Source organism: Syzygium oleosum, unplaced genomic scaffold (genome assembly GCF_021117445.2).
Source record: "Syzygium oleosum isolate NSW1041296 unplaced genomic scaffold, Sole_v2.1 Sole_v2.13, whole genome shotgun sequence".
NCBI classification, from domain to species: Eukaryota; Viridiplantae; Streptophyta; class Magnoliopsida; order Myrtales; family Myrtaceae; genus Syzygium; species Syzygium oleosum.
Window position 1 is genome coordinate 9269624 of NW_026607497.1, and position 13618 is coordinate 9283241.

General features: G+C 37.5%; 1 protein-coding gene across 3 annotated transcripts; it reads right to left on the minus strand.

The window, feature by feature from the left end:
• Positions 1-7831: 7831 nt before the first annotated feature.
• Positions 7832-10775, minus strand: LOC115694624 (uncharacterized). Of its 3 annotated transcripts, none has more exons than XR_008817759.1 (3): positions 9126-9783; positions 8620-9041; positions 7832-8028 (listed from the first exon to the last, which is right to left on the minus strand). XR_008817759.1 is itself a non-coding variant. In XM_056317100.1 (3 exons), exons 1-3 carry the CDS (start codon positions 9947-9949, stop codon positions 8945-8947), a joined length of 309 nt encoding a protein of 102 aa, XP_056173075.1. In that variant the 5' UTR covers positions 9950-10770; the 3' UTR covers positions 8815-8944. The 3 variants fall into 3 exon arrangements, 1 of the variants encoding a protein (XP_056173075.1); XM_056317100.1 differs by lacking the exon at positions 7832-8028 and adding an exon at positions 9878-10770 and having other exon boundaries at positions 8815-9041; positions 9126-9265; XR_004007426.2 differs by lacking the exons at positions 7832-8028; positions 9126-9783 and adding an exon at positions 9878-10775 and having other exon boundaries at positions 8815-9041.
• Positions 10776-13618: the final 2843 nt, after the last annotated feature.

Sequence of the window (13618 nt, forward strand, 5' to 3'; positions counted from 1 at the left end):
CCTCAAAGCACCCAAAAAAAAAATTTCAAAAAAAATATCTCTAGATCCTTTACTACGCTGATTAAAAGCAAGTGAGCCCACTCCACCATTTTTTTTTCTATCATTGTTTTTTGGAAAAGATCCGCTTCCAAAGTTGGACCCAAGATTTCGCTGTTATGACTCGACTGTTGCACATTCAAGTGGATTGCAACTTAGTTTTCTAGAATACCATATTTATCGCTTTTATTTATTCAAGACACGAAAAGGATTTGCTTCGTATAGTCACATGCAATATCATTATCTAATCAGCGAAAACCAAACAACACGATCCAGAAATACTTATTTTTCCCCATAATCTAATTTCTCTGAAGTTATCATCAACGTTTCCTAGACTTCCACGGGCCAAAATGACTCTTAACTTCTTCGACACGTCTGTCTACATTGATTAATCTTTCAAAGAGAGAAATGAACCAATGACCTCATGAGCTAGAGGAATCTTCCTTAATGTCGAAATGGCATCTTATTCCAAGAGGTTGTAGTAATCACCTGGAGGCGATTCTCTTCTAAAGGCATATTTGTTGAAAAGCTAGAGGGCTTGATCAAAGTACATTTCCCCTACCTCAGAAGCCAAAAACCTGCTTGAATTGCTCCTCGTGACATGTGCAAAACACTACAAGAATATTGCACCACCATGTTTCAAGTCTCGTCGTCTCGGCATTTGAATTATATTCTAAGCTAACCCAAAAAGCCAAAAAAATAAATAAAAGAAAAAATCATTAGATTCTCCTAAACAAACAAAAGGAGCAAATGAAATTTCAGAGGTCAAATGCTCAGTGCCATAACTGTGGATCTCGGACCTATGATTGGGGTATAACCACTCCAACCATTTTTTTGCCTTTTCTCGTGCGGAGAAAAACTTGTCTATTATTGTTATTATTGAAAGTTTATTTTTAAATTATGCTTTTGTGTGTGAAGGAAAGTCTCTCAAAGTCTTTGTAGAAGTCAAGTGGTAACTCATTAGAGTAGTTATAACCCGTCATCAACAGTGACTAATGCTGGACGATTCTATTTGGAGTTTCTCTAACCCACTACAATCTTTGGCAACAAACGTGCAAATACGTTCGCCACCGGATATTGTTCAAATTGATTGTGCCAAGTTATTCGCATACTAACCAAATTATCCTGAAACCGAGAATAAACTGAGAAATCAAATTTGCGACCTTCAACTTGCAAATCAAGTCTCGAGCCACTTGGCCAACCACCTGATTAAATTTTTAGTTGATAAAGATTGGCAGTATAACCTATGCTATTTTCAATGTGCCTCACATTATTTCCTTCTTTTATGCTGATGAACCCAGCGATAATTAGTACACTCTGAACACTGACTACATATTATATGCTGCTTATCTTACGATGATGTGAGCTTAAATTATGAATGAATAGCTAAAATACAACAATGTGTTCCACACACGCGATTGTAAAATTTTATGATATCACCCAACTATTTGAGAACTTGAGCTATTAGATTAAGGCGTAGTTTAATCTAGCCCACTTTTCAATCACTAGGCCGAATGCCTAGTGGCGCTTATCATCCATTTCTTAGTTAAAAAAGTGGAAATTTCATTTCAAGATGAAGCCAATTGCGACTCACGTTTTGAGTGATGTACCTACATAGTTGGAATTTTGCCATATTACCGGACCGCAAGTCATGTGGAAAAGCTAGTCTCTTAGGAAATAGCGATAAGCACATAGACAACACCGTGAACATATATTCACAAAGTAAAGATTACACCATCCATTTTCAGGGAAAAGACCTCTGTTTTTTTTTATTTTTTGGTGCTTTTCTTTTGCCCCAAAGACCCAATTTTGATTGTTCCTCTCATGGGTCAATATTTGTGTGGCTTTTAAGAGACTTATGTTTGAACTGTCGAAGTAAGGTATAACTCAAAATTCTCACGATCAAGAATTGCAATATTATATAAAAGAATGTCTCCTTTATCAATCAAGATCAAGTCAAGTCGAATAGTTAAGAAGAGATTCTGAACTCGACTCGCTTTGATTTACACAATCAAGGATTTCAATTGGAGATTTTTACCATTCAAATCTTGCAGAAAAAATTGAGTGTATATATATTTCTTCATGTTAAATATGTCTTGAATTTTATGTTCTCGGTCCGGTTCAACACCCGACCCGACATATTTTTGTGCGACCCGAAAATTGAGATTTAGTTCGCGACGCGGAGAGTTGGGCCGATAGGCCCAACTCGCAGCAAGTGAACAAATCTCTATGGCGGTTCGCCCGAGCTGGAGCAACGAACCAATGTTTCGGGGGGTTCGGGGGCTACGCCCTCGAGGAAATTTTTTTTTGGGAGCACTATTTATACCGCGGCTAGGTTTTCTCATTGTTATACAGAGCGAATTTTGTTTTCGGAGAGTTTTATGAGCCGTGAGCTTTTGTCGTTGTTTCGACTTCTGAAAACTGTACTCTCTTTGATTATAGTGGAATCTTGTCTTGCCTCGCCCGTGGACGTAGATCACGTTGTGATCGAACCACGTAAATCCTCGTGTTCTGTGTTTGCTTTTCCGCGTTTGCTACAACACTTCATGTATAACCTAATGGACAACGATGTGAATTTTATTTTCTAGAATTGTAAATTTTTACGGGACCGTATGTTAAAATTGCCGTACGTCTCCATTTAACCAATTCACTTTAATGGACACAAGTTCCGTCTTCATCTTAATGAGCATCATGGTATATCAATGCATCTTCTCTAATGTACTCGAGGAATGTTCTCAGACTCTTAGACATGTATGAGACCTTTATCACATGTTTTGCTTTGTGGATCGAGAAAACCAATCCCATTCTCTCTCTTTTGATCTTACTACTTTTTCCTGCAATCTTTGTCATGTCTTAATTATTTAGTTACTGGAGAGTATGATTACCCACTAAGGAGCATTGTTATTGCTCGCTGGCTCTTTTTTCCTTTATCGCAATCTAACTTTTATTAGCGAAAAAATTATTAAATTAGTTAGTGGGGAGTATGATTACCAAGTAAGGAGCATCATTATTGCTCGCTGGTTCTTTTTTCCTTTATCGCAATCTAACTTTTATTAGCGAAAAAATTATTAAATTAGTTACTGCAGAGTATGATTACCCACTAAGAAGCATTGTTATTGCTCGCCGGTTCTTTTTTCCTTTATCGCAATCTAACTTTCATTAGCGAAAAAAATTATTAAATTAGTTAGTGGAGAGTATGATTGCCGACCAAGGAGAATCATTATTGTTCGCCGGTTCTTTTTTCCTTTATCGCAATCTAACTTTTATTAGCAAACTTGACCAAAAAAAAAACTTTTATTAGCAAAAAACTACTATATTAGTTAGTGGAGAGTATGATTACCAAGTAAGGAGCATCATTATTGCTCGCTAGTTCTTTTTTCTCATTTTTTTTATTAATATAAAAGCAAGTCAAGTCAAGAATCACTTTTCCATAATGCTGTGGAAATAACGCTTGCGACAATTACCCTTGTCGTGCAACATGCCTCACAGCAGTTTGATTAGCATGAAGAGTCTTGGACCATTGGATGGCAATGGACATGTATTGCTTGTTGGTAATGAAATGTCGAAGGCTTAGAATTGGTGGCGAATGCAGCAGTGATAAACACTATTTATCTTGATTTATCAGATATGAGATATTTCTGTTAATATTACCATTTGTCAAATATAAGTCAAATATGACATATTATATCATTACAGTACAGGAATCACAACTTGGCTAAACTCTTTCAAGACTTCATCATAATATTCAATATAATCTACATATAAATAAAAAAAATTTTAAACATTTATTCTTTAAGTATTCGAAATCATGGAATATAATTTTTTAAATATTGAAGTATGACAAATCAACTTGTTATAATGAGTATGAGTCCGTACTAACTTTCAATCATAAGAGTCATCAAATATTATCTATTTGTTCGAAATATACACAATCTCATAATAAATTTTCTCTTGAACACATATTTCTTTTTCCTCTTATCTGTAAGGATGGTTTACTTTATTATATTCATTTTATTTGTAAAGTGTATTATATAATCTCTCTTTTTCCCCATTCCACAGAAGCCACTATTGACACCTAATTTTCTGACGATAAGCATATATTTTAGTAAAAAAAGAAATAAATAATTGTAAATAGAACAAAAAATAATAATAAATAAATAAAAGAGAATAAAAATAAGGAGAGAGGGAGCGAGTCCAATTCGGCTTAGTTCGGTCCCATAACCTAAGCATTTCTGTCCGGCTCGACCCATTAAACCATGTCCATCTCACACCCGGCCCATATCCACAAGCTTAAGCCTCACTTCCACCATTCGTCCTCTCCAAAACAACACCCGCTCTCTTCATTTGCTTCTTCAGCGACGCCCTACGATACAGAGCTCACACACATGAACCACTACGTACGACTCTCTTCCCACATGCTATTCCTCTCTTTTCCACAAGTGCTCTGCAAATCGAATTTGATTTCATCGGAGTTGAGAAGGAAGAGAGGGATTTGGTTCTTCCGATCCGGTCTTCCACGAAAAATGGATCGTGTTAAGTTTCATCGGTACATGTGCATGCTTAACATGACTACTTAGGTAGGTGCTCGTTGGGTGTTTGCCATTCTGAGATACAGGCTCATGGAATGCAATGGTTTCTGGGTATTGTTAGAATGAATGGGTACGTTGCTGAAGCACTTGATATTTTGTCTGCTATAAAGTCGCAGGAAATGGAGATGGATTCTGCAATTCTATATAATCCGCTAACCATTTTTGCTCGATCTGATGGTGGATCAAGTGGAACAATAATTCATCTATGCATCATTAAGCATGGGCTAAAATTCGATTTGTCTGCAAATAATGCTCTAACGGACATGCATGCTGAGTTCAGTAACTTAGGAGATGCCTGACAAATATTTGAGGGTGTGGTGGTAAAAGATGTAGTCTGGTGGAACTCAATCACTGCCACATATAAACAGAACAATGATCCGATTGCTGCATGTTTGTTATTTGAAGAGACATGGTCAACTGGATTAAAGCTTGATCTGCTGACAGTAATAAGTTTAGTTTCAAGTTTTACTCTGGTAAATGATTCGCCAACATAACAAGTCTCTTCATTACTACACTCGGAGAAAGAGTTGGCTTTTGGAGGATGCAGTATTAGAACTATCTTTTCAAGTCCTTATATGTAGATGTATGGCCGAGGATTCTCGAAGTAGACCTTCTGGAATTAACTCTGCGGAATGAGTGCCTCGATGGCCTCGATTGTCCTCCTCGCCTCGCTGCCAAGGTGATAACACGCCTTGAGGTTGGAAAGCCACCCGCAGGAGCAAGTTTTCTGGGCTCTTTCGTTGTGTTCTGGCATGTCGCGCACCTTATGCGAGGATCTCCGCGTCTGTCTCCCATTTCTGGACGTCGGCTTCGATCAGCTTCATGCTATTTTGAGTTTCATAGATGGAATACTGCGCCTTTTGCCTCGCGTTATCCGGCTTCGCAGCTTCCACCTTAAGGTTGCGAACAAAGCTATTGGAAAAATATCATGCCGCCGCATACACAACCAACCGAAGCCAATCTCCCCCCTTTTGACTTCTATCTTTCTGGTTTTCTTTCCATTTTCTCTTTTTTGTGGAGAGATGAAAGTTAAGTATGCATATATGCCTGCATTCGACGATGCTTAACCTTTGGGCTTCTGGCAATAGGCGTAAATCGACAACGAAGTCTAGACTGAGGAAGAAGCCATTTCGCGTTACACCTTCCAGGTCGACAATTGAGTAGTTAATTTTGATAAGAAAAAAAAAAGGCCAAACACCTCGCCAAAGAATTAAGACTGTTGTCTCGGCATTTTTCAGGCACTAATAATGCGGCAAGTTCCTCTGCCCCATTGCAGAGGATGAAGACGTTGTCTTGTTCATCCAATTTGTTTCTTTATGCAAAACCCTCTACAGCTCATCTCTACTTCTTCATTCTTATTATAGCTTGATGGGCCTGAGCAAAGGCGATGCTATATGATGCCGAGTGCAAAATTTAATTTGAGTTGAGAAGAAGAAGAAGAAGAAATTAAGTACTTAAATGACAAACACTAGTTCCAAAAGTACAAAGCTCACTTATATATTATCAGTAGCCAATCACTGATATAATTACATCGATTCAAAATTATCAACGTCCATTTCTCATGAAAAACAACACAATTAATCATCTAAGCTACTCTGAAAAGTATTAAAATATGCTAATGCGTAAATGCAATTAGGAGGCAATGGAAAATTGACCAAATTTCGCATTTTCAAAAGTCATATTCTACCATCAAACAATGGAAACTTTACCGGTAAGTTCGAGATCTTATTATAAATGGAGGACAATACACCAACCTAAGCTACCTTAGTGGGAAACTATTGATCAATCAGCACACTTGGTCATACAAACTATGTTTGAGCATTTATCGACCCATTCTAATTTCAATGATATAATCTACCGTGACAACAGAGATTTATAATACAGTACTAGAATTTTTCTATCCAAGAATATACTACCATAAAGTAAGTTTTCAACCTTGATAGTAAATTTACTGATATTACTAACGTTTTTTTGAATAACATTGACTAATGCCCATTGTTGTCGACGGGGACATCAATATTCGAAAGGGAATATGTACATCTCGAATTTCACATCAAATGGAAGATGTTATTTTTCTTTTGAGAGCATGACTCGTATAAAATCGGATCGGGTCATTCCATAGATTATAAACGCGATTTAGGAATTGGATGAAAAGGAGAGGAACCTTCGTTGAGGAAGAATAAGTGCGAGGGAAGTGAAGAGAATGGTAGAGAAAATTTTCCTCTTAAAAAGTGGGAGAAAAATAGAGAGAAATGCAAAATGAGTTCCTTTTGCCCCTTAGACAGGCTCTTTGGTCACTGTATAAGAGTTGCAAAAATTGGTTGGACCAGCCAAAACTCGATACAAGTTCGAGTAGGATGCTCAGGCTTTATTCGGTAACCATTTGTCACATAAAGTCGAGTTCGAGAGATTGAATTCATGATTATGCAAACCATCGAACGTAGAGCGTGTTAAATTTTTTTGATTCCTCTAAATCAGATCAATCGTGTATCAAAAAACGATAAAATTATATGGCACCTCATCAAGAAGATTAGTTTATTCAAAACATTCGGTAAATGAGTTCATCCGGTATTTTCACGACACGATTTTCTCTCTTTGAAAAATAAAAAAACGGACTTCCAGGGCTAGTTTCGTCCATGTAAAAAATACTGCCGTTTCGTTGGCGGTAGCAATTAGTTTTTGATGAAACGGAGCAACACGACGAGATTCGAGGAAAAACTATAAGCATGTTCTCTCTCTTTCGATCTTACTATTTTTGGACCCTTTGTCACGTCTTAATCCTATGTTCTGTATCTCATCTTTATTTGTTCCTCTTGTTAATATCATTTTGCTAGTTTAATATTCTATCATTATCATTCTACTTCGTAATAAAATATATGTGTTCTTCCGCTTTGAGTTCTTGCTTTATTCATTGGTTCATCTATTGTGTCGATTATGATTAAATTTCTTCAATGCTTTAAATTGTCGTTTTGATTATTGTTTCTTCCATTCCTTTGATTCAATTTTCTCGGTATTTTTAACCTCTCTACAAGATTGCTGCTAAAAGTACCTCTCATTTCAAGCCACATTGAATTTCAGTCTACAGTTTTCATCACTATTTTAATTCAATTTCTCAAAGCATTCTGTTAAATTTCGTTATATTACTAATTTGTATTTTCCCATCATTAGATTGGACCAATCAATTTAATTTTTGTGATGAAACTTCATTAATCAATATATTAATATTTCGAATAGAAAATCTGTTCAAATCAATTTCATGAGTTCTCTTATTGTTATATTATTACTCCGATCAAAGGATTTTGCACCCTTTTGTTATCAGCTCTATCTACTTCCCCTCCATTAATTCCTCATTTATATGCCTTCAGTCAATTTCATGGATTTTCTCTCTTTCCCTCCCTCTCTACTGCAAGGAAAGGTTGAAAATATCAATATTTGCTTTAAAACTAAACGAAGTTACACGCTGTTTTTTAGAAGTTATACACGTCTAAATAAGAGAGGAAAGGTTGAAAATATTTATGCTGACGGAAAACAAAATGTGATAATAGTAAGGTTGGGGATCTTTTGTCAAACAAGGATTTGTAATGACAAATAATTTGGCACAAGTATGCCAAAATGAATCAGCATGGACATCCAAATTTCTAGAACCAAAATTATCCTCGCGCTAACAAGTATAGTCAGGCAACTTTGGACTGTCCATGTTGATTGATCCAGTGAAGACAATGGTGAAAATTTTTTTTCCCGTTGGTGCACGAAATATATCCTCTTAGACGTGGGAGGACACGGAGGGAAATAAGAGGAACCAAGGCAGGCGGACCAGCTTCATATTAATGCGACCTGTATTCGTCCAAAGCCATGATTTGAAAATTTCATTTTTCTTCCTAACATCATATTGTTTGGTTAACATCCCATCATTATTACTTTGCTTCGAAGTAGAATATTTGTGTTCTTCCACTCTTAACGGAGGGAAAACTCTGCAATAGAGAACAGAGGATACCGAGAGGGAGATTAGCTCAGAACTCCTTTGCAGTGAGTTATCTCTTTTTTACGATGGAGTGATTGCACTTCAATATCTGAAAATCGTTCTCTTCTTCGAAGTTGTAGCGCAATGACATATCCATTGACTCGGCATAGCGATCCAAAGCGTACTGCCTAAGGCAGAACAAAACAGAACAAAAGAGATCAACAAATCTAGAATGAATTGAAGTGGATTCTGGAATTAGATGAGAGAAGACACAACAACCTGGTAGGCGTGGCTGATATCAACAGAACACCGACACAGACCACCGACGAACTTTGAATCGGCGGTGAGGTATTTTTGGTTAGAGCGAAGATGGAGAATCTCGGAGCTTCGTAGTTAGCTCTGTTTCTTCCATCGGATCGACCGTAAATTGAAGGAAACTAAGTTGTCTTCTAGTGCTGCAGCATAAAACCAGACATATCAGTGAAAAGAAAAAAAGAAAAGAACAGAGAATCGAATTAGATAAAGATGAGATTACAAACTAGGTGAGGAAAGAGACTGAAGATCCTCCGTGGCCGTAGCTGCTGGACTTCGCTAAAGCGAAGGTACCGATCGCTAATGAAGAAAAGATCCGCGGCTGGAATGGCTGAGCAGATGAGGTGTCGCGGTGGCAAGAGGATCGCTGGAATTAGAAATGATGGAAGCAAACACTGAAAATCATAAGAACGAGACCGAGGACAACGATTCCAAGCCCAATTCAAAGATTAAAACTAGAGAAAGAAAATGCACTCAGCTTCGGCCATGGTTGAACCCATCGCTTTTCCCTTTCTTCGAACTTGTTCAGCCGAGTGAAGAGATAGAGCGAGAGAGAGAGAGATTTAGCAAAGAGAATATTGCGGAGAGAGAGAGAGAATCGGTCAACCAAGAGAGAGAATAATGGGTGTGAGTTCTCCGATAGAGAGGGAATTCATTCAGCGAGAGTTTTTTTCTGGAGAGCCCCTCGAGCGATTGAACGATTAATCAGGAACGGATAATCTGGTCGCGGAGGAGTTTGAACGATTCCGGTAGATTGAACGATTCCTAAGGGGGAGATGTTAGTCAGTTGAGTAAAAGTCTGCAACTATCTCGGGAGGTCTATCGCTGACAATAATCTCCGTCTCTTCTCCATCTATAAATAGAGGAACAGGGGAAGGCTTGAGCTTTCACGGAGGAGAAAGAAAAAGCAGAGAGAGTGAGAGAGAGAGAGAGAGAGAAAGCAAGAAGTAATACTCCCCGGGTTTTGTCATGCTATTACCTTGACCACATTGTGCAGTCCCCGCAATAGTGTTGCTCGACCTTTTTGACGTTGGTCGTCTCGCCTACACATCCAGACGAGTTGCTTGCTGCCTTCCCCGACGCCGGCTCGACGCCACAGCACACTCAAATTCCCCAACGCCGGCTCAACATCCAGACAAGGAGGCGCTTCTCCGGCGATGCTCGGAGCCTAAAATTCTCCTGGTAGTAGTCACTGGCACAGCCGGGCGCATCAGGACTAGATCCGACTGCCGAAGGCGAGATTGGATGCAGGTTCAAGAACAGAAATGCAAAGGAGAGGGTTGCGGCTCGAGCCGCCACCGGCGATACCGCCATTGGGCCGTCGGAGAGAGAAGAGAAGCTGGCAAGATACTATACACAAGAGCCTCATGGTGGTGGCCATATTGCTGGCCACCATGGCTTTTCAAGTGGCCAAATTGCGGGTACCTCCATCATGGCCCACAAATTAGTGCTAGCATAGGCCGCATTGATGGCGCTTCTTTTGGTGGGTCAGATTTTGTTTGCCATCTGGAAATTTTTACAAAGAGTTAATTTCATTCTGAAATTATTACGAGTTGCTGGCCACCATGACTTTTCAAGTGGCCAAACTGCGGGTACCTCCGTCATGGCCCACAAATTAGTGCTGGCATAGGCCGCATTAATGGTGCTTCTTTTGGTGAGTCAGATTTTGTTTGCCATCTGGAAAATTTTTACAAAGAGTTAATTTCATTATGAAATTATTACGAGTCTCAAGCCTTGTATACGAATTCCCAAAGTTAATTTCATTCCGTTTTGTATATTTTGTGTTTTTCTTTTGTTCCCAAGACCCAAATCTTGATTGATCCTTTCATGCATCAGTCACTTGTGTGGACTTAAACGTGGCTTTCCATAGACTTACGTTCAGGCTGTTTGTTGAAGCAAGGTATAACTCAAACTCTTCACGATCAAGAATTGCAATAAATAAAGAATGTCTCCCTCATCAATTGAGATCGAGTCGAGTCGAATAATTGAGAATAGATCCCAAACTTGACTCGCTTTGCTTTACACAATTAAGGAATTCAATTGGAGATTTTTACCTTTGAAATCTTGTGGAAAAAATTGAGTGCACATGTATTTTCTAGAATTGAAAATTTTTACGGGAACTTCTGTTGAAAATTGTCGTACAGTCGCCCTTTAACCAATCAACTCCATAAGTACCTTATCTCCTCAATGAGCATCACGGTATGAAGAGAATATCAATGCATCTTCTCTTAATGTACTAGAGGAATTTTCTGAGACTCCTAGATGACGAGTTCTTTGGTTGCTGTAAGAAGAGAACCAAAGCTTGACCGGGATTAGCTTTAACAAAAAGATGGATCGAACTCCGGTGACTGCTGAATATTCACAAGTGTGTAAGTCAATCTGGAGGATGGAGTAACAACACAAATAAGATCTTGAGTAATCATGCCTCGAATCTAAACTTCAACGAAACCAGTTTTCAGTACCATAACAATGCACGGATTACATCCTAATTCTTTCTTTCACATGGGAAAACCAATATATAATGTGAGATTATGTTAGAATTTAGATAAGTAATAAAGTAGAAGATATATTCTCCAACCCTTCCCGGAGTTATAAAGAATAAGAAGAAGGGCTCGGCTCCCTCGTATATTAAGTGTGGCAACTAAAAAAATTCCAAAACTTGGTAGTATAAAACCATGATCACAATGACAGTTATCATTTGGGAAACGAAGAATTCTTTTATAAGGAAAAAATCAAGAGATTTCACTTTAAATCAAATCTGTTTTATTCCAAGAAAACTAAGTGGTACTTATCTTTAAACCCCAAAAGGTTGCTCAAGTGGTAAGTGTGTTTATCTTCCTCGCTCAAAACTTGAGATCGAATCACTGCACTTGCACATTCTCCTACGGCCTCACAGGAGCACACACTTGCGAGTCTCCGCTAATTACCCGATGTGTGTGGGATGAAGGGACCATCACACCGGATGGAGATTAGTTGGATGGTCAAAGTTTTAGACACTCCATTGATATTAAATGACATCTATCTATTAATCTTGTGACGATGCATAGGTTTGAATTACATATATAATCGAATTAGAAGAAACTGAAGATTCATAGGAGATGCCTTTTCTTATTTTTTTCTTTATAAAAAGTGTTAATCGTAATCATTCTTATTTCTCATAACCTCACCTTAATAGTTCTTAAAAAAACTTAATTTCATCGATTGATTGCACCTCATTAACGAGACCAGTTAATATAAGTGTATATGTATGTAAGTATATGTTTGGTAATGGGATTATACATAACATATACTTACATACATATACATTGTAGATGCCAGATGGTCGTTCGACTCCATATACGTGAACACTAGTATTATTCGAGTAAAGAATATCTTTTTATTCAAGTATCTAATACCTCGTAAAATAGAAATTAAAAAAGGAATTGCTGAAAAAGCCTGAAAGCATCATGTTTATGTGTGCATGACCATACACAATTATATATTTAGTCCCAAATTTGTACACATTGTTTTACGACTAACATCAGTAAATATTCTTAAAAAAGCAACCCTCTTAATTAGGTCAATCATCCAAAACAAAAACAGTTTTACTTGATGGCAAAATATAGTTACACATCTACGCCAAAACTTAAATGACCTGACATAATCAAATAGTCATCATACACGTATAAATATCGTAGTGCTGCAATGGAAGCTGTTTTTCTATCGATGATGGATATAATAATAAAAAATTAGTTAAAAAGGTGTATCCGCGATATACAAATTTTATACTGAAAAATAGATAATATAGGATAAAAAATTGAAAGATATTGATCAATGAAAGAAATTAAAAGAACCGTCTCTCTTGTATAGAACATCTCTATGCACCGATGTAGAGGATGAAGACATTGTCTTGTTCGTCTACTTGGTTTCTTTATGCATACCACTTCGGTTCATCTCTACTTCTTCATTCTTATTATAGCTTGATGGGCATGAGCGAAAGACGATGCTTTAATGCCGAGTGCAAAAACATTAATCGATATATATATTTTCAGTTAAGATATTGAGATGTATAGAGTTCGTAAAATGACGAAAATAACACTGGAATGTCAAGAGACCGTGTTTTCTGGGAAGAATTCATCATTGATACTGGAAAATCCTAGTAAGAGTTGAATTTTCTTGTCCAGTGGAAGGGCACAGCCAAGCTGTACTTGTAACTAGTAATCGTACTTTTACTTATTTATATAATATACAACCTCCAACCATATGCTATATGGATAATTATTGTCCTTCTTGTTTAGGAGATTGAAATATATGGAAATTATTATGTGGGTTTTCACCTCATTTCAACTCTCCCTTAGAAGAAATTACTCGTTTTTCTAAACTATGTTATTAGTTATTTGTGGACTGTACATGAGCAATCTACCAATGAAAGAATTATGCTAGGTTCAAATAGCATCCGAGAAAGCTATGCATTGATTGTGTTAAGATATGAAATTTTTTTGATATCTTTTTTTCTGAATTTCAAATTAGCTTTTATAGATTGAACTGTCCATGTTGATTGATTCATTGAAGAGAATGGTAGAAAAAAAATTTCCCATGGGCGCAATAAATAAATCCTCTTAGACGTGGGAGGAAACGGAGGGAAATAAGAGGGACCCAAGGCTGTTGGACCAGCTTCACGTTAATGCGACCTGTATTCGTCCTAGGCCATGATTTGAGAATTTCATCGTCCTCTCCGTCA

What these genes read in the sequence shown, in the direction of transcription:
- LOC115694624 (XM_056317100.1), bottom strand. Translation starts at nt 9,949, where the DNA reads ATGTGTAGGCGAGACGACCAACGTCAAAAAGGTCGAGCAACACTATTG. An exon ending in GACTGCACAATGTGGTCAAG is followed by an intron (nt 9,266 to 9,877) that starts GTAATAGCATGA and finishes TTCTAATTCCAG; the next exon opens with CGATCCTCTTGCCACCGCGA. An exon ending in TCAGTCTCTTTCCTCACCTA is followed by an intron (nt 9,042 to 9,125) that starts GTTTGTAATCTC and finishes TTTATGCTGCAG; the next exon opens with CACTAGAAGACAACTTAGTT.